Raw genomic sequence first — 26066 nt, forward strand, 5'->3', positions numbered from 1 at the left:
TTTTATTCCCCTTTCTTTCCATGTACTTAATTATGTGTTGAGCTACTCACAGATAAATACTTTTCACTGTACCTCGGTACACGTGACAATAAACAAATCCAATCTAAACCAATCGGGCATAACAGCACTTGGGGGCCATCAGAAACCCTGGGTGGTCAGGCTCTGGGCTGCGCTGTACCCTGGAATCCGGGCACCTTGCCACTGCCGGCCTGGTATCTTGGCCACATGAACGTCCTGGTACTCACAGTGCCTGGGTGATACTGCCAGACTGGCAGGGGAACTCCCAGGGTGCCAGTGATCAAACCCACGGGTGCCCTGTCCTTATGAGGTGGGTGAGGGGGGGAGGGGGGCTGGAGGCCCCCTAACAGGCAAGTTTGGGGGGGGGGCAAAGGCCGTGGTGGGGACTCTTGAGGGGGTTGACATTGGGTGGCATTTGAAACTGGCACCCTGATCTGTTTCTACATATGAAGGTAAGTGTGGTCTCAGCAGGGCGTTCCTCACCAAGGCCAAAAATACAGTCCCATTTGATAACGGGGTAGTTCTTGGTGCTCGAAGCGTCGAGAAACATCCCGCTAAACGTAGCAAAAACAGGACTCTTTTTTTTTTCCTCATTATATTGCACCCTTAATCTCCAGTTGACAATCTTTACAGGTGCCAGCCCACAGTGGCTCCAAACCAAAAACATCCAAAAATGTAGATTCGTTCAATTGGTAAACAGAAAAATATCAACATCTGAAGCCAAATAAATGATAGAGACAACTCTTCAAGTTTGTTCATATTTGTGAAAAATGAAGTTTGTGTTGTAAAATAACACTGTTTAGTCTGATAATTGCTTAATTTGTTCTCTAACGCTCCTTCAAACAACAAGTCTGCATAAATGTTAGTATTTACCACAATGAAACTTTTGAGTGTCCTGATGTCTATCTGTCTCTCTTGTCTCTCAGGTATCCTCTAATGGTATTCAGTCAACACCACTAAACTTAGCTACCTACTGGAAGTGCAGTCTTACCACTACAGATATTCGAGTGGACTACAAATACAACCCAGAAGCAATGGTTTCCCCCGCTGTGCTATCACATGTGCAAATTTTAATGCCAGTAGATGGTGGAGTTACCTGCATGCAGTCACTGCCTACGGCTATCTGGTAATTTAGAAATCCAAACCTTTTTATTCATCTTAAAGGGATTTTTCTTAATCAACAAAAGAAAGAACATTCTAGTGCCTGTTACTGATACGGAGAAATTATTAGAGTTGAAATAAGTTTTGTTTAGTTGACCCAGGAAGACTCCATGAATAAATTCATTGCTCAATCTAGTGTTAACAAAATATATCAAATTAAATAAAATGGGTGCTGGTTTAGCTCTGTTGGACAGCTGGTTCGTAATACAGAGCAAGACCAACTGCACAGATTGAATTCTCGTACTAGTTGAGGCTTTTCATGAAGACCCCGCCTTCTCTATCTTGCCTGAGGTGTGGTGATCCTCAAGTTAAATCACCAACAGTCAGCTCTCCCCCTTAAAGGGTATGGTCATCTGGGGTTATGTCAACTTTACTTTATTAACAAACTGGTGAAAATATCATTGTTTGCTTTGATATCAAATTTTTATCTCCTCTTAGTCTATAGTCCTACCCATAGTCCATAGTCAGGATCATTACATTTGCCTTTTCCCACCTTACCTCCACCAGCACACATTTCATGACATTTTTTGATATACAGTCATTATAATATTTTTTTCCTATAAATGCAAGTTTCTTTTTAAATATTAGGTAGCCATGTAATTATCGTAATCAAACGATGAACATATTTATCTAGAATTGGAACCAGCCCCAGTGATTGATTGGCAGTTCAAGATAGATCTTTCAATTTTTACTTAATAATGTTTACCTACTAGCTCTTCTCCTTCAGTAACCTTAGAGTGAAACTGAAGCTGCAAGGGGCAGCAGGGTAGCATGGTGGTTAGCATAAATGCTTCACAGCTCCAGGGTCCCAGGTTCGATTCCCGGCTGGGTCACTGTCTGTGTGGAGTCTGCACGTCCTCCCCCTGTGTGCGTGGGTTTCCTCCGGGTGCTCCGGTTTCCTCCCACAGTCCAAAGATGTGCGGGTTAGGTGGATTGGCCATTCTAAATTGCCCGTAGTGTCCTAATAAAAGTAAGGTTAAGGGGGGGTTGTTGGGTTACGGGTATAGAGTGGATACGTGGGTTTGAGTAGGGTGATCATGGCTCGGCACAACATTGAGGGCCGAAGGGCCTGTTCTGTGCTGTACTGTTCTATGTTCTATGTTCTAAGATAAACAGTATATCATCCTTTTGGGTAGAAGGATTTGAGGGCAAAGTATGCCAATCTTCTGAGTTCACTACAGGCCACAGGACTTTGTCCAGCTCCTCTGATAATCTTACAACCCTAGTGACATTTCATCATGGAGATGCATTTGTCCCTTTCACCAGAAGTTATCACTTCAGCCCTATTGTTAATCAAGCATTAGGAGGCAACATAATCCATGCCAGCAAAAACTAAAATGAGAACTTCTTCCCATCCAAAATATCCTCAAGATTTTCTGTATGTATGTAATCTTCCTCAAACTTTTCCACCATGCCTAATATGAAAGATACCAGCCATCATGTCTTCCATAAATTAACATATAACTTGCGTCTGAGTAACATGTACTTCTGTCAAGTGTCTTTTACTAGCTGATGGGTATTTTTCAAAATCATCTTCAGATGGGCCTTATAAAATTCAACAGACCTCCAATTTAGATATTAAAGACCTGAAAGAGGCGAGCCCAGAGGGGCTGAAAGAGATCATAGACGGAAGGGAGAGATTTGAAAACAACAGTAATTTTTTTTAATGTTTTTGCTTTTTTGGGGCTGGTTTAGCACACTGGGCTAAATCACTGGCTTTGAAAGCAGACCAGGGCAGGCCAGCAGCACGGTTCAATTCCTGTACCAGCCTCCCCGAACAGGCGCCGGAATGTGGCGACTAGGGGCTTTCACAGTAACTTCATTCGAAGCCTACTTGTGACAATAAGCAATTTTCATTTTCAAAATCAAGGCATTGCTCAACCGGAAGCCAATGTAGGTCAGCAAGCACAGGATTGATGAGTGAACGGGACTTGGTCCGAATCAGGATATTGGCAACAGAGTTTTGGATAATTTCAAGTTTACAGAAGTTAGAAGGTGGGAGGCTGGCAAGGAGTAACAAAGGCATGGATGAGGGTTTCAGCAGCAGATGAGTTGAAGCAAGGCTGAGTGATATTACAGAGGTGAAAATAGGCAATCTTATTGTTGACAGAGATACAAGGTCAGAAACAGGCCAGAGGCTATTAATTTTGCAGCAAGTACTTCATGGCTCCTTCAAAGTCTATCTCCAGGCACAAGTCAGGAGTGCAATGGAATTCTCTGCACTAATCTGGCATTAATTTCCCGTTTGAGGGCCTCAATTAGCCCATTGGATGTTTGGCTGCCCGATGCCACCCCACCACTGGTAAAATAGTGGTGGCAACTGTGGTTAGCAGATAGGCAGCAGGCAGGCCGCTTGTGTCTCCTGTACCTTCAAACTCATGAGGCGTAAACTCCATCCCCATGATTCAGAGTCGTGGCATGCAGGGCTGTGAGCAACAACGGTAACAAATTTAGTCTTCTATTTTGCATATTAGAATTTAAGTGTAAAATTGTTACAGTAATCTTATTTTGCACTTGTTTACCTGACCTTGATTCAGGAATGCAGAACAGAAGAAGGCATTATGGAAGCTGTCTGAAATTTCAGAGAAATCTGAGAATGGAGGTAGGTAGAATATGTAAATTACTACCTTTCATTTCAAAGTATCTGTTGATTTATTCCCAACAGCAAGTTTGAGCAAATTTTCACTTGTTGAAATTAATTAACGAAGAATGAAAGAGGTTGTATGTAAATCAGTGATGCCAGTTATTACCGTCCAACCCCTGCCACAAACACCATTATCCCGTCACAAACTCAAATGTCCTTTTTAACCACTGGCTGCATTAAGACTAAACTGCCTGAAATATGGGCACCTCCTTGACTTGGAGCTGAGCATCCAATTCCCTATCCACTTAATCAAAAGTATCTGGGGCAGGATTCTGTGATCCTGAGGCTAAGTGTTGACGCCGTCATAAATGCCATCGCATTTCTCAACGGCATCAACATGGCCTCAGGATCAGCAATTCTGGACCCTACAGGGTGCCAGCACGGCACTGGAGCAGTTCACTCCGCTCCGGCTGCTGATCCTGGTGTCAACTGGACGCCGCGGGATCTGCACATGCGCGCTGGCACCAGCACCAACGCGCATATGTGCAGTGGCTCCCTTCAGCGCGCTGGCCCCAACGCAAAATGACGCAGGGCTACAGGGGCCAGCGCGGAGGAAAGGAGGCCCCCAGCCAGAGAGGCCGGCCTGCCTATCGGCGGGCCCCGATCATGGGCCAGGCCACACATCGGAAGCCCCCACCCGGGGTCGGAGCCTTTCACGACAGCCGCTCGGCCCATTATGCAGCCCCTGACCGGCGCTGCACCAACCACAGCCGATTCACGCTGGTCGTGGGAATTCTCCTTCCCGGCCCAGGGCTGAGAGAATCCCGCCTCTGGTTCCAATACTAATGATATGTCTCTCCTCTGATAACTCAGATCATCTATTGCAGAAGTCGTACGGCGATTAACAGCACCAGGCTTTGGACAGAATTCTCCGTTTGTGAGACTATGTTCTCCGACCAGAACTGAGTTGCTTCTGGTTTGCCCTGGCACTAGGAGCAGTGCTCAGAAGCGATTCCCCTCCCTTGCCATGCAAATTTATGCATGGAGGGGAGTGCACGGGATTCGCTGATTGGAGTCTCTCGTGGGGGTGTCTTGTCGGGTCACTCTAATGCATGTGTGCTGTGGGGCGGGTGGTGTGGAAGATGCCCCTACTTGTCAGTTGGGGGGCAGGATTTGCGATGTGGGGGGTGAGGGTGGATCAGCCACCGGACAAAATCCCAGGTCTCTGGTGGGATGGGCAGGATTTGCATTATGGGAGGTGGGAAGGGGCCCTCTGATGGACTTTTGGGGATACCTACCTTAAATACTTATCCCCTTGGCCCACTGCATTAGGGCCATGCTGGCAAATACTTGCACCAATCCATGCTCGCATGAATCCCAGCCCAGAGGGCCGGAGCATCATTGAGGTGTGGAGAATCCAGAACCCAGCCAGCTAATAGGATGCAAATGGAACAAATGATCCAACTGCATCCTCTTGCTGTCGGGGGGTGGGGGGCACAACCCTCTATGCCTCTGCCAGCAGGGGACAGGAGCATTGCTTTTTGCCCCGCTCAAGATTCTCTGCTGCATCAGAAACTCCACTGCGGGCAGCCGGGAATCCCCTCAGATTACTTTAATGTTATCCTTGTTCGTTTCCTGTCAATACAGCACATTTTGATTTATTCGGAGCCTTTAAGTAGGCAACTCGCAGGAGTATTATAATGCAAAAGTTTACATCGAGGTGCGCAAGGAGAAATTAGAGCAGATGACCAAAAAATTGGTCAATGGGGTAAGTGTCTTAATAGAGAGAAGAGAGGCGGATGTGTGCAGAAAGGGAATTCCCGAGCTTAGAGTCTTGGCAGCTGAATGCTGGGCCACCTGAAGGGCAGTTTAAAATTGGACATGATAAAGAGGCCAGAATTTATGGAGCGCATGTATCTCAAAGAAGACGATTAGAGATGGGGAAGGGTGATGCTGCACAGGGATTTGACAATGAGGATGAGAATTTTAAGATTGCACTTGTTAATGCAGATGAAGGTTGTCGATATAAGGAGAGAGGTTTAAGAAGGCAGTTTTCAGTAGAGGAAAGGCAGGATTTGTCTTCACACTCCAGAATGATCCTGGTTTAGTGTACAGTTTTGGCAGACAAGATCATGCCCCGGTAATGATTTTTGTAGCCCAGCCTGATCAAGCAGCTGAGCTAGTTGTTCCCCATAACCATTCAAATCTACATTCTTAGATTTAAGGGAAGAGGCGAGGACCAGCGAGGAGGAGTGTCACAGAGCTAGGGCAGAAGAGGTGATGGTGAGCATGTGGTTGAGCAGATTGGTAACTGCAGATATGTTGTGAATGGAGAGCCAAAGGCTAGTCAGTTGGGATTTTGAAAGCGCATTGTTAAGTGAATTGCAAGGGACTTTTTCCAAGGACACAGTCGGGTTGAACGGGGAAAGGGGAAGTGGGTCGCTGGTGATACAAGGAAATGATCAAATGCCTCGCCTGTGATTGACATCGTGGGAAAAGCAAGGACATATGAAATGGCAAGGTCAAGGAGGTTGGGGAGTTTTATGAAGGGAGAGATTAAGGGGGGGCTAGAAGGTCAGTGAACTCAGCAGGTTAAAATCATGGAGGATGAGGAAGGAAAGTATTGAAGATATCCCTGTGAGAAAATGTTTAAGGTACTTGGATGGGTGGTAGAGAACGAGGATTTTAAATGAGGCGAGGTGGGTGGGCCAAGACAAGATACTACAAGGAGAGGGTGGAGTAGAGGGACAGACCAAGATACAGTTTGGTGATGAGAGGCATGCTGCATTATGATGGTTTTGGCAGGCCAAGTGATGAAAGGTACAGCCACGCGGGGAGGCTTCAGTTGATGGGAAGCTCTCCTTGCCCCTTAGCCAGGTTTCAGTCAAGGTTTGAATATCATTACAGTCATCCACAAAAACCTATATTAATAATAATAATAATAATAATCATCGCTTATTGTCACAAGTAGGCTTCAATGAGTTACTGTGAAAAGCCCCTAGTCGCCACATTCCGACTCCCGTGCGGGGAGGCCGGTACGGGAATTGAACCCGTGCTGCTGGCATTGTTCTGCATTAAAAGCCAGCTGTTTCGCTCACTGCGCTAACCTCACGGACGATGAGGAGGCCTTGGCGGGATTCGCCCCTACCCGGCGGGACGGAGTGGCGTGAACCACTCCGGCGTCAGGCCGCCCCAAAATCCTCTGCACCTTCAGGGGCTAGGCCCGCCCCGGAGTGGTTGGCACCCCGCCGGCCGGCGGGGAGGGGCTTGGCGCCACGCCAACCGGCACCGAAGGGCCTCCGCTGGCCGGCGCGAGTCGGCGCATGCGCAGGAGCGCCAGCGGGTGCTGGCGTCATCCCCGCGCATGCACAAGGGAATCGCTTCCACACTGGGAATGGCGTAGGACCACGGCCTCCGGTGCAGAACAATAGAGTGCCCCCATGGCACAGGCCCACCCACGGATCGGTGGGCCCCGACCGCGGGCCAGGCCACCATGGGGGCACCTCCATGGGCCTGATCTCCCCCACGACACCCCAGGAACCCCGGAGCCCGCCAGCGCCGCCAGGTCCCGCCGGTAAGGAACCTACTCTAATTTACGGCGGCGGGACCGGCTACAGACGGGAGAGACTTCAGCCCATCGCAGGCTGGAGAATTCGGGCAGCCAGGGCGCCCATTGAGTCGCACCGGATCCCGCCATTCTCCGAGGTGGGCGGTGCGACTCACGCCGGGCCGGTTTTTGGGGGGCGGGAGAATTGGGAGGACGGCGGGGGTGGGATTGACGCCGACCCCCGGCGATTCTCCCACCCGGCGGGGGGGGTCGGAGAATCCCGCCCATTGTTCTCATGTGAATAGACATTCTTGAGGTAATGCATAAAAACACGATAACAGCTGATTGATTGGCAGAGCCCACAGGGTCAGCACTGTTGAGTTTAACGGGAATGAGCATGGCAAGATTAGCCCCCAGCGGATATATTGAATGGGACAATCCGCATAAGAATAGAATGAGGCGTTTGGGGTTTCTGCTCAAAAGGAAACAGAGACACGTGTCTCAGTTAGCAGTGTGGAGGATATCGAGAGAGGCAGAGAGGGAAGCTTATGTTACGTCTACAACAGCCTGAATAGCGTAGGAAGATCAAGCAGTGGTGAACGGCTGTGGTATTGATTTGCAAGAGCAGGACAAAATGAAAGCAACTCACCAATCCTCTTTTGGCAGTACCTTCCAAACCCACAACCTCTATGACTAAGAAGAACAAGGGCAGTAGATGCATAGGAACATCACCAAGTTTCTGTTCTAGCCTTGGCAGCACTGTGGCACAGTGGTTAGCACTACTGCATCACAGCACCGAGGACCCAGGTTCGATCCCAGCTCCGGGTCACTGTCCTTGTGATGTTTGCACATTCTCCCCGTGTCTACATGAGTCTCACACCCACAACCCAAAGATGTGCAGGGTAGGTGGATTGACCCTTAATTGGAAATGTTAAAAAAAAGGTTTCCATCCAAGCCACACACCATCTTGACTTGGAGCTATATCATGGTTTCTTTACTATCGCTGGGTCAAAAACGTGGTGTTCCCTTCCTAAAACCACTGTGGGTGTATGTATGCCACACTGCAACACTTCAAGAAGGCAGCTTACCACCATCTTCTCGAGTGCAACTAGGGATGGGCAACAAATGCTGGCCTTGCCAGCAATGCTCGCATCGTATGAAAGATTAAAAATGATGATAAGTGCCAATGGTAAAGAGGAAAGTAATAGAAGTGATGAGCTTGGGCCTGGAATGCCAGCCATGATATTCACACAAATGGGCGCAGAGAAAACTCAAGAACACAACCTAAGAACAGAAGAATTAGGAGATACATTAACTTGAAATTAACTTGAGGTGGATAGGCCTGGTAACGTATCAATTAATAAGACACACATTTACAGGTAGCAGATGGGGAATGGAGAAGAGGCAATAGGATGGAGTTCAGAGTCCAGGCTGGGAGGTCCTGTGGTGGAATAAAGCTTATCTGCTGGTACTAAAGAGACTGATCTAGTGTCGTTTAAAAAAGGCAATTTCAGCTTACTCTCAAATTGTTGAATGTTCATGTCAACTAGGAGCAACAAATTGTTTTCAGCTTGGAAACAGATGTGGTAGCAAATGAAGTCCAGAAGCAATCTAAAGAAAAAGGCATCTGATGATGCACTGATGGAAGTATATGAGAATGAAGACCTGTAAGATCTTGAACTGGAAGAGAAGCATCGTTCAGCCAGGAAAATAGAAATCTGGCCAGGAAGCAGGCTGTAGTTCAATCTGCAAAATCAGTCACGGGCTTGGCAAGTGACAGCAATGGTGGAGAATGAGCTACAAGCTATTAAAAGTTATTTTATGATCTAAGCGAGTGAGCAAAATAGTCATTATAGATAAGCTGAGAAACTTATAAGGAATATACGAGACCATGGATTTCAAACACTGCTTCTGGGTGAAATAACAATTTACTTGTACTTATTCAATTCAGTATACTGCATTTTTTGCTCACGATTTATCTCCTTACAGTGGAGGAGCAAACACATATGGGGTGACCATGTTTCAGAGCATCTCCGTTTGGTCCAAGAGCTTGACCCCAAGCTTCCTGTTTGAATTGATTCAAACATACAATTGCTCATCATTTAAATTTTCCAATCCCTGTGATTAGTTTAGCTCAGGGCTGGTTTAGCTCACTCAGCTAAATCACTGGCTTTTAAAGCAGACTAAGCAGGCCTGCAGCACGGTTCGATTCCCGTACCAGCCTCCCCGGACAGGTGCCGGAATGTGGCGACTAGGGGCTTTTCACAGTAACTTCATTGAAGCCTACTCGTGACAATAAGGGATTTTCATTTCATTTCAGTCTAGCATCAGCCTCCTACATGGTTCCAATGAAACTCAACTTGAGCTCTAAGAACAGAACCTCATCTTTCGATTGGGACTCTCACAGCCTCCTGAACTTAGCATTAAGTTAAGCAATTTCAGATCATAATATATGGCCCCATTTTCGGAGATAATTGCAATTTACATAGAATCATAGAATTTACAGTGCAGAAGAAGGCCATTCGGCCCATCGAGTCTGCACAGGCCCTTGGAAAGAGCACCCCATTTAAGCCCTGACTTCCAACTTATCCCAGTAACCCCACCTAACCTTTTTTGACACAAAGGGCAATTTAGCATTGCCAATCCACCTAACCTGCACATCTTTGGACTGGGAGGAAGCCGGAGCACCTGGAGGAAACCCATGCAGACATGGGGAGAACGTGTAGACTCCGCACTCAAGCCGGGAATTGAACCTGGGACCCTGGAGCTGTGAAGCAACTGTGCTACCGTGCTGCCCACATAGGCAGATCTATTTTTTTTTGTTTCTTTTCCCATTACCATCACCTATTCTCTTGTACCACTGTCCTTTTGGCATTTAATGTCCCTGCCTTCCATGCTATCATAGGCCTTCCATTTGGTCCTTTGCTCCCTCCTTTCCCTGCCTCTGTACTTGTTTAATATCTGTTGGGTCTCTTCAGGTCAGCAACCTGCAATCTTTACTCTGTTTCTCTTTCTGTTTCTCTTTCCACAGAAATTGACTGGTCTCCTGAGTATTTTCTGCATTTTCTGTTTAAATTTAGATTCCAACATCCACAGTATTTTATTTTTGTATGAGATTTTAGTTACCATGTGTAAACAGTGTGTACTCCACCTGGAAATGATAGGATCTGCTAATAGTTTACAATAGTAAATTATTTCCTTTTCAAAATTGCAGTTTTTACATATTGCAAGTAGTAGGGAGATGGAGGGTTTTTAAAAATTCATTTACGGGATAGGGCGTCACTGGCTAGGCCAGCATTTATTGCTCATCCCTAGTTGCCCTTCAGAAGGTGGTGGTGATCTGCTATCTTGAACTGCTGCAGTGCCTGAGGTGTAGGTGCGCCAACAGTGCTCTTAGGGAGGGAGTTCCAGCATTTTGACTCAGTAACTGAAGGAATGGCGATATATTTTCAAGTCAGGATGGCGGGTGTCTTGGAGGGGAGCCTCCAGGTGACGCTGTTCCCAGTATCTCCTGCTCTTGTCCTTTTAGATGGTACTGGTTGTGTGTTTGGAAGGTGCTGCCTAAGGAAGCATGGTGAGTTCCTGAAGAGCATCTTAGATGGTACACATGACTGCCACTGTTCGTCGGAGGATTGAATGTTGGTGGTGAGCTTCTTGAGTGTTGTTGGAGCTGCACTCATCCGGGCAAGCGGAGTGTATGCCATTACACCTCTGAATTGTACCTTGTAGATGATGGACAGGTTTTGTGGGTCAGGAGTTAGCTGCCGCAGGATACTTTGACCTACTCTGGTAGCCACAATATTAATATTGCCAGTATCCCAGTACAGTTTCTGGTCAATGGGAAGCCCCAGGATGTAGATTCCCCCTTGGTGGAGATAGTCATTATCTGGCACTTGTTACTTGGCACCTGGATATTGTCCATGTCTTGCTACATTTGGACATGAACTGCTTCATTATCAAGAGTCGCGAATGGTGCTTAACATTGTGCAGTCATCTCTGAACGTCCCCACTTCTGACCTTGTGATGGAAGGAAAGATCATTGATGAAGCAAATGAAAATGATTGGGCCGAGGGCACTACCCCGAGGAGCTCTGGAAGTGATGTCCTGGCGCTGAGATGATTGACCTCTAACCTTTGTGCCAGGTATGACTCCAACCAGTGAAGAGTTTTACCCCTGATTCCCATAGGCTCCAATTTTGCTCAGGATCCTTGATACCATATTCAGTCAAACGCTGCCTTCATTTCAAGGGCAGTTACTCTCACCTCACCTCTGGCGTTCAGCTCTTTTGTTCATGTTTGAACCAAGGCTGTAATGAGGTTAGGGGCCAAGTGACCCTGGCGGAACCCAAACTGAGCGTTCATGAGCAAGTTATTACTGAGTAAATGCCACTTGATAGCACTGTTAGTGACCCCTTCCATCACTGATTATGATGGAGGGTAGACTGATGGGGCAGTAATTGGCTGACTTTGATTTGTTCTATTTCTTGTATACAGGACATACTGGGGCAATTTTTTCCATTGCCAGGTAGATGCCAGTGTTGTAGCTCTATTGTCAGAGCTTGGCTAGGAGCATGGCAAGCTCTGGAGCACAAGTCTTCAAGACTATTGCCAAAATGCCAAAGCATTTAAAGCACAGAAACTGTATCAGTATTAATGCTCACACAAGCTTCCGCCTACCCTTCTTCAACTAACCTCATCGACATATCCTGTTAGCTTCAATTGAAGTGCTCAAAAGGGAAATCAGGGAGTTATTTGAAAAAAATCATTGTGCAGTGTTATGGGGAGAAAACAGGAGAATGTAACGAGGTGAGTTGCTCATTTCGAGAGCCAGTGCGAACATGATGGACCAAATGGCCTCCTTCTGCTCTGTAACAATTCTATGTCTCCTTCTATTTCTTTCTCTATCATATCCACTGCTACCTATGACCGCTGGTTCCACATTCTAATTATTGTCTGGGTAGACTGTTACTCCTAAATTCCCTATTGGATTTTTTTTTTTTTTAATGTTTTTTATTGAGTTTTCATATTTTATGTACAACATATTACAAATTATTAGAGAAAAAAAAACCACGCAAAAATTAACATGTATATTTCCAGGTAAGCATCTTCATAATAACAATTGTGGCCGCCCCCTTTAGCCGGCATACATATTTTACATTTTCCAATATGGCCGAGGCACATGTTTATAGGCATTTATTTATAGTTTGGTTTTGGGCCTTAGCTTGCCATCAAACCCCCATAATGAACCCCCCCCCCCGGCTACCTTCCCCCGATTCCTGTCCATTTTCCCCTGATTCTTGGCCACCCGACTATTCTTCCTCTTGTTCGTTGGCCACAAACAGGTCCCGGAACAATTGCATGAATGGCTCCCACGTTCTGTGGAAGCCGTCGTCTGACCCTCTGATGGCAAATTTGATTTTCTCCATTTGGAGAGATTCCGAGAGGTCGGACAGCCAGTCTGCAGCTCTGGGCGGTGCTGCTGACCGCCAGCCAAACAGGATTCTACGGCAGGCGATCAGGGAGGCAAAGGCAAAGGCGTCCGCCCTCCTCCCTCCTCCCCAGGAATAGATCTGGTTGGTCTGAAACCCCGAAGACCGCCACTATCGGGCATGGCTCCACCCTCACCCCCACCACTTTGGACATAGCCTCGAGGAAGGCTGTCCAGTACTCCACAAGTCTGGGGCAAGACCAGAACATGTGGGCGTGGTTGGCCGGGCCTCTTTGGCACCATTCCTATTGGATTTATTTGTGACTATCGTATATTATGGTGCCTAGTTCGCTCTTGCCTGCAAGCGGCGATCTTTTCTTTGGTCGGGATTATCCAGGGCCTCTGGCCAGAGACGGGAATCACAATGACCTGCTGAATCGGGCGCAAGGGCAAAAATGGAATTCTCGACGGTCGTCAAACCAGCCCCAATCAGGTTCTTGCCAGAACAGCAAGAGCATGCTAATAGCCATTTACATTCATCTGAATGTATTTGGACAGGAAGCCTGATTCACCAGCCTTCTGGGATGCTCCAGCCCCCCTAACCGGGAGTCATGCTGGCGTGAATTGGTACAAGTCCTGACGAGCGGGGACCTTCACATTGCACTCCAGGGGGGTGGTGGGGCAAGAGAGCACGATGCCTCCAGGCTGGCAATGAATGTCTCTGAGAAGGTGAGGGTCCTGGAGGCTGAGCTGGAGGGGTTTACGCAAGTGGTCTTTACTTGGATGGAGTCGGCTGGCTGGGCTTCCCATCTGTACCCTTGAAAATCATTAAACTTGTCTTTCAACATGTCAATTTTTGGTTTAAATTATTTTCTCTTATCTGTTGGAATCTCCCAACATGTCAATGATCTGTAAGAAGAAAGAAAGTTCTCTCTGTAGCCTTAAAACCTTTTAACTCTTAGTTCTGTGAGCTTCCTTGGAAGGCTAGATGCTCTGTCCAAGTGCTGCCACTGCACCTTCTATTTATAGGAAGCTCTTCAGAACAAAGAGACAGTCTCTTTTAAAAAAACAGTGGTTAGAAAGAACACCTGCTTAAAAGAGGAAGCACTTTAGAATTAATGGACTCCTGTGGAGCTGTAATCCTTCCTTTGTAATTTACTGGACTCGTCAATCGAATGGCTTGTAAAAGGCAGTGAGCTATGGAATTGAATGTGAACAGTGCAATTCAAAGCTTTTGGTCTTCTAAGCATACATAGAGGTTTCAAAAAGTTAAAGGCAATTTAAATTGACTGTGCTAAAAAGTACTTGAAAGGTTTCCACCACATTAAAGGGAAGACTTTCACATTCTTCTGACAGATAAATAATACTAACCTGCTGGAAAAGTCATTAATAGGTTCCACAACATCAGAGGAAAGACTTGCAACTGAAATTTGATAATGACTTCCAAGACTATTGATTGGAAGACCTGCCAAACGATACCCATCCCAGGAAGACCCCCAATGTGAGCCTCTCCAGTCTAGCCCAAGCCCCCACCTCCCCGAAGGACCTCCTCAACACCCTGGAGGCACTTGTAGGGAGGACACTGACCCCATTGCCCCCCTCTCAAAACTCCAAGCTGCCAGGTTGACATTGCCAAGGGATGGGACCTGAAGGAGAGGTAGGGAATTTGGCATAACCATAACGGGGTTTGGGCGACCTCGGATGGGAGCACTTGTCAATGTGGCCGGATGGGTGGGGTCCCTGCCAGTGATTAGGCAGGGTGTCATGGGCTGCAACATTATTCTTAGATCGGGACACCCTTGGAAAAAAAGGCACCCCGATCTCTGAGGCCCGGGTCCTGTCAGCACGTTAGGCCCACAAGGGCATGTCAGCATCATTCCGAGCTCCAGGAGGAATCACTCCAATTTCACTGCTGGCGGAAGCACTGCTCAAATTGCGAAAATCACTCCCTATGTCTACCTTGCTGTCATTTCATAATCTTAAAGACCTAAATCAAATCTGTTTATCAGCTCTAAAAGATTCTTCATTTGAAGCATTAACATTGTTTCCACTGATGCTGTCTGACCTGTTGAATATTTTGAATATTTCTGTTTTTATTTCAAGCTTTGAACATCTGCAGTATTCTGCATGAGCTGCTGTTCTTTGAACACTATTACCCTGGCATTGTTTGCACAAAACATGTTGTATCACGCTAATAAACAACAATTCTTATTACTGCCAGCCTGTATTGCAATACCACTTTTGAAGTGAGTGTATGTTTAGAATATGCTGAATATGCAAGATTGCGGTTTGAGATCCTCTCTGCACCCCGCTAGTGATTTAATCAGGCTTATGCAGAGGTACCTGGAGGTCCCAGGGTTGTGGGCTGAGGGTGGACATTGCTCCCTTGCATGCTAGTGGTACCCCCTTCCACACTGACAGTGCCAGGGGGCTTCTGCGTACATGGCCGCTGGCCAACACATGCACCGGGGATGTGTGGGCAGGCGGAGTGCCTCCTAGCACTTAGCGGATGGAGGGGGGGTGGCCACCCGAAGCTTGTTGGCGAGGGAGGGTGGGGGCTCCTCTCCTCCCCTCGCCTCTGTGTCCTTTGGGGAGTAGGAGGGAGTTCATTTTTCTCGCAGGTCGGGGCAACCTTTAAAGATGGCACCCCAATCTCTGTGTAGCCAGGGTTGCCTGCCCTATTAGGTCCCGCCCCCGATTTTGTTTTGACAATGTCAGAAAATCTGATCAGTAAACCTGGTTCTGTTTCTGGAGAGGAACACATCATTTTCAGTCAGGACATGATTACCATTTGGACAATTCCACGCATAATGTATGCATTATTTCACAGAGAACTACCCCTTTTCTTTCAGGTTCTGGATCCCTTAGAGCAAAATTTGACGTGTCAGAAGGTCCAACCAAACCATCAACTCTTGCAGTCCAATTTGTTAGCGAAGGATCAACGCTGTCAGGAGCAGATGTGGAGCTTGTAGGCACTGGTTACAGACTTTCCTTAATAAAGAAGAGATTTGCTACAGGTAACAATTGCAGAATTTTTACATTTCTAAGACACATTTGTATAGTTGTGGAGTGGGTTATTCGATGTTGTACAAATAAATTAAGAAAAAACCAGGCATGGTGGTGTAAAGGATGTACGGTTGCCGTAGTCCCAGATGGCCATAGGCTGCGAGGGGGAGAACTGACTGGTGGTGATTTAACCTAAGGATCCACCACACCTCAGGTGAGGGGCTGAGAAGCCTGGGCCTTCATGAATAACCTCAGCTGTTATGGGAATTGAACCCACACTGTTGGCTTTGCTCTGCATCACAAATCAGCTGTCCAGCCAACTGAGCTAAACCGGTGTTGCAGTGGGTATGTTATTGCGCTAGTAATCCAGAAAATGGAAGTGGTAAATTTCAGTTCAGTTTTTAGATGCTGGGAGGTTGTTTCTTAGAGGATCATAATCTCAGGATTAGGATTACCCTCCATTTAGGACAGAGATGAAATATTTCCACTCAGGGCTGTGAATCTTTGGATTCACCTAGAGGACTATAGATACTCCATTAAGAACATAACAACTAGGAGCAGGAGCAGGCAATTCAGCCCCTCTCTTTCGCTCCACCATTCATTATACAACTATGGCTGATCTCTTCTCGGCCTGAACTCCATTTTCTACCCATTTTCCATAATCCTTCAACCCATCACTAATTAAAAATCGATCTATCTCATTGTTAAATTTTCTGAATGCCCCACCATCCACCGCAGCAATTTCCCAATGACAAATGTTAAACTAACTGGTCTATAGGTTCCTACATTCTGCATCCTTCCCTTTTAGGATTAGCATTTAGCATTTTTCCAGTTCACCAGAACCTTTCCTGCGTTTGGAGAATTTTGGAATTTATAACCAATGGAACCACTGTCTCTGAGCCACTTCCTTTAAGACCCTAGGATGCAGGTCGTCGGACCCTGGGGATTTATCTGCCTTCAAACCTAATGGTTTGTTAAGTATTGTTCCCTATTGAGGATGATTGTTCTAAATTCCTCCCATTCTGTTACCTCCGTATTACCTGTTACTATTGGGATGATACTAGTGCCCTCCACTGTGAAAACCGAGGCTAAATATTGATTTAATGTCTCCACCATTTCTGTGTTCCTCACTAATAAATCCCTGGTCCCATCCTCCCGGTCTCATCCTTCAAGGAACCAATCACTAACTACTCTTCCCTTTTGTGAACTTACAGAAGCTTTTGCTATCCTTTTTTATATTTTGCACTCGCTTTCTTTCATCATTTACCTTTGCTTTTTTTATTACTATTTTAGTAACTCTTTGTTGATCTTTAAATGTTTCCCAATCTTCCAGCCTGCCACTGGCCTTTGCAATATGGTATGCCTTAGTTTTTGTCTTTATGTCATCTTTAACTTCCTTGCATAGTCGTGGATGTTTTATCCGCCTCTTACAATATTTCTTCCTCTCTGGAATATATATTAGTTGGGAGGAATTGAGTATCTCCTTAAACAACTGCCACTGGTCATCAACTGCCCTACCTTTAAGCCTTCCTGCCCAGTCCACTCAGGCCAAATCTGTCCTCGTACCCACTTAATTCCAATTGTTTCACTCCAGAACGCTAGTGTGGGACTCCAGTTTCTTGCCCTCAAACTGAATTTGAAATTCTCTCCTGCTTTGATCACTCTACCTTAGAGGATCCTTAACTGTGAGGTCATTAATTAATTCTTCATCATTACACAATTCCAAATGCAGAATAGCCTTCTCCCTGGTTGGATCCACAATCTTTAATACATTAAATTAACTCTCCCTCAAGGTTACCCTGACAATTTGATTAATCCACTCTGTATGCATATTTATATGCAAGATTATTGTTGCACCTTTATTACAAGTCTCCTATATTTCATGGTTTATCCTGTGCTCCACTGCAGAACTACTGTTTGGGGACCTATAGATTTGTCCCAGCAGGGACTTCTTTCGTATTTCTTATTTCTACCCAGACTGATTCCACGTCTTGGTTTCCAGTGTCTATATCATTTTTCACTACAGCACTGATCCCTTCCTTTACTAGAAAAACTACATCATCGCCTTTTCCTTTCTGGCTATCCTTCCAAAACACTGAGTACCCTTGGATATTTAACTACCAGACCTCGTCTCCTTGTAACCATGTCTCAGTAATTGCCACCAAATCATAGTCCGTTGTCTTTATTTACACTGTTAACTCATCAGTTTTGTTCCATGTGCTTTATGCATTCAGACACAAAGCCTTTTAAGTTTGTTCTATTATCAAATTTTCCTACTCTTGTCTGATTCCTTGGGGCAATATGACGTTCACACGTTCTGTCCCTTCCTTATATTTTCTGGTAACAATCCACCTCATCACTAACCCACACACCTACCGTCTCATTTAATTTTGATTTTCCATGCAACTGAATCCTCCTCTTACCCCCCCCCCCCCCCCCCCAACCCCAACTATGTTTAAAGCACAATCTCCAGCCCTAGACAATTCATCAGCACTCTTGTCCAGGCATGATTCATGTGAAGACCATCCCATCGGACCAGCTCTGTCCTTCGCCGATACTGGTGCGAATGTCCCATGAATTTGAACCCATGTTTCCCACACCAACCTTTTGAGGCAAGCATTTGTCCCTTTAATCTGTGCCAATAAGCTTGTCGCTCAGGTAGTGATCCAGAGATTATTACCTTTTCGGTTCTGCTTTTTAATTTGGCTCCTAGTTAGTCTGATTCCCTCAGCAGAATCTCTAACCTTGTTCTACCTAGAACAACAGTGCAGAAGGAGGCCATTCAGCCCACCGAGTCTGCACTAACCCACTTAAGCCATAACTTCCACCTATCGCCCTAACCCAATAACCCCTCCTAACCTTTTTGGACACTAAGGGCAATTTTAGCGTGGCCAATCCACCTAATCTATTTTTCGACTGTGGGAGGAAACCAGAGCACCCGGAGGAAACCCACACAGACACGTGAGAACGTGCAGACTATGCACAGACAGTAACCCAGCAGGGAATCGAACCTGGGATCCTGGCACTGTGAAGCCACAGTGCTAACCACTATGCCATCATGCTGCCCACAAATGTCATTTGTACATACATGGACCATGATAATTGGATCTTCCCCTCCCACTCCCAAGTTCCTCTCCAGCCCAGGTGAGATATATCGAACCCTGGCATCAGGTAAGCAACACAACCTTCGGGACTCTCAACCCTGGTCACAGAGAACAGTGTCCATGCCCCTAACTGTACCATTCCCAATTATGACGACATTTCTCTCCCACCACTTGAATGGCTCCCTGCACCACAGTGCTGTGGTCAGTTTGCTTATCGTCCTCACAGTCCCCGCTCTTGACCATACAGGGAGCAAACGTTTTGAACCTGTTAGACATGGGCTGAGGCTCCTGTAACCCTACCTCTTGGATCCCTCCTGTCCCTGACCACTGACTGACTTCAAAGTAATTAATCTAAGAGATGTGGCTGCCTCCTGAAACACAATATTCAGGTAGCTCTCCCCTCCCTGATGTGTCGCAGCATCTGAAGCTCAGACTCCTGCACCTCAGCTCTGACTCCTGCTCCTCAGCTCTAAGCCGATGTTCCTCAAGCAACCAACTTGCTACAGATGTGTTCACTGAAAACCACAATGGTGTCCAGCAGCAACCTCTACATCATCCAGCAGCCGTCACGGGAAAAATCCTGGTACTCCCTCCCAAACAGCACAGTAGGTATACCTACACCTCTGACTGCAGCAGTTCAAGAAGGCAACTCACCGCCATCTCCTGAAGGGCAACTAGGGATGGGCAATAAAAACTGGTCTAACCAGCTACGCCCACGTCCTGTAAATTAATTTTTAGAAACAAAAGAAGGTGCAATACATTATCTGGCCTTGTATCTCTTTTATTTAAGTAACTTTTAATTTTTTTTTAAAAATCAGTAAAATATTTCTCCTTTTTACCTTTAGTACTATGGCGCCATATGCTTTGCCGATGTCAGTGCATTTACATGGTGTATTTACCGTATGTCCTATGGTTTTCATGTGTGGAACAATCTGCCTGGACTCGACACAGAACAATGCTGTTCACTGTACCCAAGTACACGTGACAATAAATCTAAATCTAATCTGAAAGCAATTTAGATTAGTTACGCAAATTAGCAGTTACTTACCAGCCAATAAACTGACTGGTTTTCAAACTCACTGCCTGAGTAGAGGTTTCCTCCGCAGACCCAGCTGTCCCCACCCCCTGCCGGAGTAGAGCTGTCCCCCACAGGCCCAGCTGTCACCTCCTGCCCGAGTAAAGATGTCCCCCGCAGACCCAGCTGTCACCCCCTGCCCGAGTAGAGGTGTCCGCCGCAGACCCAGCTGTCACCTCCTGCCCGAGTAAAGATGTCCCCCACATACCCAGCTGTCACCCCCTGCCCGCGTAGTGGTGTCCCTCGCAGACTCAGCTGTCACCCCCTGCCCGAGTAGAGGTGTCCCACGCAGATCCAGCTGTCGCCACCCACTGCCCGAGTAGAGGTGTCGCCTGCAGACCCAGCTGTCCCTACCCCACCCCCTGCCCGAGTAGAGGTGTCCCCCGCAGACCCAGCTGCCCCCCCCCCGCCCGAGTAGAGGTGTCCCCCGCAGACCCAGCTGTCTCCCCCCCCCCCCCCACCCCCTGCCCGAGTAGAGGTGTCCCCCGCAGACCCAGCTGTCCCCACCCCCTGCCCGAATAGAGGTGTCCCCCAGCAGACCCAGCTCTCCCCACCCCCTGCCCGAGTAGAGATGTCCCAAGCAGACCCAGCTGTCCCCACCCCCTGCCCGAGTAGTGGTGTCGCCCCGCAGACCCAGCTGTCACCCCCTGCCCGAGTAGAGGTGTCCCCCAGCAGACCCAGCTGTCCCCACCCCCTGCCCGAGTAGAGGTGTCCCAAGCAGACCCAGCTGTCCCCACCCCCTGCCCGAGTAGTGGTGTCGCCCGCAGACCCAGCTGTCACCCCCTGCCCGAGTAGAGGTGTCCCCCGCAGACCCAGCTGTCACCCACTGCCCGAGTAGAGGTGTCGCCCGCAGACCCAGCTGTCACCCCCTGCCCGAGTAGAGGTGTCCTCCGCAGACCCAGCTGTCCCCACCCCCTACCCGAGTAGAGGTGTCGCCCGCAGACCCAGCTGTTACCGCTGCCCGAGTAGAGGTGTCCCCGCAGACCCAGCTGTCACGCCGTGCCCGAGTAAATGTGTCCCCCGCAGACCCAGCTGTCCCCACCCCCTACCCGAGTAGTGGTGTCGCCCGCAGACCCAGCTGTCATCCCCTGCCCGAGTAGAGGTGTTCCCCGCAGACCCAGCATCACCCCCTGCCCGAGTAGAGGTGTCCTCTGCAGACCCAGCTGTCCCCACCTGCCCAAGTAGAGGTGTCCCAAGCAGACCTAGCTGTCACCCCCTGCCCGAGTAGAGGTGTCGCCCGCAGACCCAGCTGTCCCCACCCCCTGCCCGCAGACCCAGCTGTCCCCACCCTCTGCCCGAGTCGAGGTGTCCCACGCAGACCCAGCTGTCAACACCTGCCCGAGTAGAGGTGTCCCCCGCAGACCCAGCTGTCCCCACCCCCTGCCCGAGTAGAGGTGTCCCCCGCAGACCCAACTGTCACCCCCTGCCCGAGTAGAGGTGTCCCAAGCAGACCCAGCTGTCACCCCCTGCCCGAGTAGAGATGTCCCACGCAGACCCAGCTGTCACCCGCTGCCCGAGGAGAGATGTCGCCTGCAGACCCAGCTGTCACCGCTGCCCGAGTACAGGTGTCCTCCGCAGACCCAGCTGTCCCCACCCCCTACCCGAGTAGAGGTGTCGCCCGCAGACCCAGCTGTCACCGTTGCCCGAGTAGAGGTGTCGCCCGCAGACCCAGCTGTCACCGCTGCCCGAGTCGAGGTGTCCCACGCAGACCCAGCTGTCAACACCTGCCCGAGTAGAGGTGTACCCCACAGACCCAGCTATCACCGCTGCCCGAGTAGAGGTGTCCCCCACAGACCCAGCTGTCCCCACCGCCTGCCCGAGTAAATGTGTCCCCCGCAGACCCAGCTGTCCCCACCCCCTGCCCGAGTAGTGGTGTCGCCCGCAGACCCAGCTGTCACCCGCTGCCCGAGTAGAGGTGTCCCAAACAGACCCAGCTGTCACCCCCTGCCCGAGTAGAGGTGTCCCACGCAGATCCAGCTGTCACCCGCTGCCCGAGTAGAGGTGTCGCCCGCAGACCCAGCTGTCACTCCCTGCCCGAGTAGAGGTGTTGCCCGCAGACCCAGCTATCACTCCCTGCCCGAGTAGAGATGTCGCCTGCAGACCCAGCTGTCACCCCCTGCCCGAGTAGAGGTGTCCTCCGTAGACCCAGCTGTCCCCACCCCCAGCCCGAGTAGAGGTGTCGCCCGCAGACCCAGCTGTCACCGCTGCCCGAGTAGAGATGTCGCCTGCAGACCCAGCTGTCACCCCCTGCCCGAGTAGAGGTGTCCTCCGCAGACCCAGCTGTCCCCACCCCCTACCCGAGTAGATGTGTCGCCCACAGACCCAGCTGTCCCCACCCCCTGCCCGATTAGAGGTGTCGCCTGCAGACCCAGCTGTCACCCCCTGCCCGAGTAGAGGTGTCCTCCGCAGACCCAGCTGTCCCCACCCCCTACCCGAGTAGAGGTGTCGCCCGCAGACCCAGCTGTCACCGCCTGCCCGAGTAGAGGTGTCGCCCGCAGACCCAGCTGTCACCGCTGCCCGAGTAGAGGTGTCGCCCGCAGACCCAGCTATCACCGCTGCCCGAGTCGAGGTGTCCCACGCAGACCCAGCTGTCAACACCTGCCCGAGTAGAGGTGTCCCCCGCAGACCCAGCTATCACCGCTGCCCGAGAAGAGGTGTCCCCCACAGACCCAGCTGTCCCCACCCCCTGCCCGAGTAAATATGTCCCCCGCAGACCCAGCTGTCCCCACCCTCTGCCCGAGTCGAGGTGTCCCACGCAGACCCAGCTGTCAACACCTGCCCGAGTAGAGGTGTCCCCCGCAGACCCAGCTGTCACCCCCTGCCCGAGTAGAGGTGTCCTCCGCAGACCCAGCTGTCCCCACCCTCTACCCGAGTAGAGGTGTCGCCCGCAGACCCAGCTGTCACTCCCTGCCCGAGTAGAGATGTCGCCTGCAGACCCAGCTGTCACCCCCTGCCCGAGTAGAGGTGTCCTCCGCAGACCCAGCTGTCCCCACCCTCTACCCGAGTAGAGGTGTCGCCCGCAGACCCAGCTGTCACACCCTGCCCGAGTAGGGGTGTCGCCCGCAGACCCAGCTGTCACCCGCTGCCCGAGTAGTGGTGTCCCACGCAGACCCAGCTGTCACCCCCTGCCCGAGTAGAGGTGTCCCAAGCAGACCCAGCTGTCACCCCCTGCCCGAGTAGAGGTATCCCACGCAGATCCAGCTGTCACCCGCTGCCCGAGTAGAGGTGTCGCCCGCAGACCCAGCTGTCACTCCCTGCCCGAGTAGAGGTGTCGCCCGCAGACCCAGCTGTCACTCCCTGCCCGAGTAGAGATGTCGCCTGCAGACCCAGCTGTCACCCCTGCCCGAGTAGAGGTGTCCTCCGCAGACCCAGCTGTCCCCACCCCCAGCCCGAGTAGAGGTGTCGCCCGCAGACCCAGCTGTCACCGCTGCCCGAGTAGAGATGTCGCCTGCAGACCCAGCTGTCACCCCCTGCCCGAGTAGAGGTGTCCTCCGCAGACCCAGCTGTCCCCACCCCCTACCCGAGTAGAGGTGTCGCCCGCAGACCCAGCTGTCCCCACCCCCTGCCCGATTAGAGGTGTCGCCTGCAGACCCAATTGTCACCCCCTGCCCGAGTAGAGGTGTCGCCCGCAGACCCAGCTGTCCCCACCCCCTGCCCGCCGACCCAGCTGTCACCGCTGCCTGAGTAGAGGTGTCCCCCGCAGACCCAGCTGTCCCCACCCTCTGCCCGAGTCGAGGTGTCCCACGCAGACCCAGCTGTCAACACCTGCCCGAGTAGAGGTGTACCCCGCAGACCCAGCTATCACCGCTGCCCGAGTAGAGGTGTCCCCCGCAGTCCCAGCTGTCCCCACCCCCTACCCGAGTAAATGTGTCCCCCGCAGACCCAGCTGTCCCCACCCCCTACCCGAGTAGTGGTGTCCCACGCAGACCCAGCTGTCAACACCTGCCCGAGTAGACGTGTCCCCCGCAGACCCAGCTATCACCCGCTGCCCGAGAAGAGGTGTCCCCCACAGACCCAGCTGTCCCCACCCCCTGCCCGAGTAAATGTGTCCCCCGCAGACCCAGCTGTCCCCACCCCCTGCCCGAGTAGTGGTGTCGCCCGCAGACCCATCTGTCACCCCCTGCCCGAGTAGAGGTGTCCCAAGCAGACCCAGCTGTCACCCCCTGCCCGAGTAGAGGTGTAGCCCGCAGACCCAGCTGTCACTCCCTGCCCGAGTAGAGGTGTCGCCCGCAGACCCAGCTGTCACTTCCTGCCCGAGTAGAGATGTCGCCTGCAGACCCAGCTGTCACCCCCTGCCCGAGTAGAGGTGTCCTCCGCAGACCCAGCTGTCCCCACCCCCAGCCCGAGTAGAGGTGTCGCCCGCAGACCCAGCTGTCACCGCTGCCCGAGTAGAGATGTCGCCTGCAGACCCAGCTGTCACCACCCTGCCCGAGTAGAGGTGTCCTCCGCAGACCCAGCTGTCCACCCCCTACCCGAGTAGAGGTGTCGCCCGCAGACCCAGCTGTCCCCACCCCCTGCCCGATTAGAGGTGTCGCCTGCAGACCCAATTGTCACCCCCTGCCCGAGTAGAGGTGTCGCCCGCAGACCCAGCTGTCCCCACCCCCTGCCCGCAGACCCAGCTGTCACCGCTGCCTGAGTAGAGGTGTCCCCCGCAGACCCAGCTGTCCCCACCCTCTGCCCGAGTCGAGGTGTCCCATGCAGACCCAGCTGTCAACACCTGCCCGAGTAGAGGTGTACCCCGCAGACCCAGCTATCACCGCTGCCCGAGTAGAGGTGTCCCCCGCAGTCCCAGCTGTCCCCACCCCCTACCCGAGTAAATGTGTCCCCCGCAGACCCAGCTGTCCCCACCCCCTGCCCGAGGAGTGGTGTCGCCCGCAGACCCAGCTGTCACCCGCTGCCCGAGTACAGGTGTCCCCCGCAGACCCAGCTGTCCCCACCCCCTGCCCGAGTAGAGGTGTCGCCCGCAGACCCAGCTGTCACCCCCTGCCCGGGTAGAGGTGTCCCAAGCAGACCCAGCTGTCACCCGCTGCCCGAGTAGAGGTGTCCCAAGCAGACCCAGCTGTCACCCCCTGCCCGAGTAGTGGTGTCCCACGCAGACCCAGCTGTCACCCCCTGCCCGAGTAGAGGTGTCCCAAGCAGACCCAGCTGTCACCCGCTGCCCGAGTAGAGGTGTCCCAAGCAGACCCAGCTGTCACCCCCTGCCCGAGTAGTGGTGTCCCACGCAGACCCAGCTGTCACCCCTGCCCGAGTAGAGGTGTCCCAAGCAGACCCAGCTGTCACCCCCTGCCCGAGTAGAGGTGTCGCCCGCAGACCCAGCTGTCCCCACCCCCTGCCCGAGTAGAGATGTCGCCTGCAGACCCAGCTGTCACCCCCTGCCCGAGTAGAGGTGTCCTCCGCAGACCCAGCTGTCCCCACCCCCTACCCGAGTAGAGGTGTCGCCCGCAGACCCAGCTGTCACTCCCTGCCCGAGTAGAGGTGTCGCCCGCAGACCCAGCTGTCACTCCCTGCCCGAGTAGAGATGTCGCCTGCAGACCCAGCTGTCACCCCCTGCCCGAGTAGAGGTGTCCTCCGCAGACCCAGCTGTCCCCACCCTCTACCCGAGTAGAGGTGTCGCCCGCAGACCCAGCTGTCACCCCCTGCCCGAGTAGAGGTGTCGCCCGCAGACCCAGCTGTCCCCACCCCCTGCCCGCAGACCCAGCTGTCACCGCTGCCTGAGTAGAGGTGTCCCCCGCAGACCCAGCTGTCCCCACCCTCTGCCCGAGTCGAGGTGTCCCACGCAGACCCAGCTGTCAACACCTGCCCGAGTCGAGGTGTCCCCCGCAGACCCAGCTGTCACCCCCTGCCCGAGTAGAGGTGTCCTCCGCAGACCCAGCTGTCCCCACCCTCTACCCGAGTAGAGTTGTCGCCGGCAGGACCCAGCTGTCACTCCCTGCCCGAGTAGAGATGTCGCCTGCAGACCCAGGCCTGTCACCCCCTGCCCGAGTAGAGGTGTCCTCCGCAGACCCAGCTTCCCACCCCTCTAACCCGAGTAGAGGTGTCGCCCGTCGAGCCCAGCCTGTCACACAACCCTGTGCCCGAGTAGAGGGGTTCTGCCCCGCAGACCCAGCTGTCCACCCCCCTGCCCGCAGACCCAGCTGTCACCCC

At 51.2% G+C, this 26066-nt stretch overlaps 1 protein-coding gene across 15 annotated transcripts in view; it reads left to right on the top strand.

The window, feature by feature from the left end:
• fcho2 (FCH and mu domain containing endocytic adaptor 2) overlaps window positions 1–26066 on the top strand; it is a 261675-nt gene that overhangs the window by 225320 nt on the left and 10289 nt on the right. For all 15 annotated transcript variants that reach the window (XM_038805432.1, XM_038805433.1, XM_038805439.1 and 12 more), the window contains 3 exons: window positions 945–1144; window positions 3717–3781; window positions 15590–15754. In XM_038805432.1, coding sequence (XP_038661360.1) covers window positions 945–1144; window positions 3717–3781; window positions 15590–15754 — 430 coding nt within the window. The remainder of the gene's footprint in view (window positions 1–944; window positions 1145–3716; window positions 3782–15589; window positions 15755–26066) is intronic.

Source organism: Scyliorhinus canicula, chromosome 8 (genome assembly GCF_902713615.1).
Source record: "Scyliorhinus canicula chromosome 8, sScyCan1.1, whole genome shotgun sequence".
Lineage (NCBI taxonomy): Eukaryota > Metazoa > Chordata > Chondrichthyes > Carcharhiniformes > Scyliorhinidae > Scyliorhinus > Scyliorhinus canicula.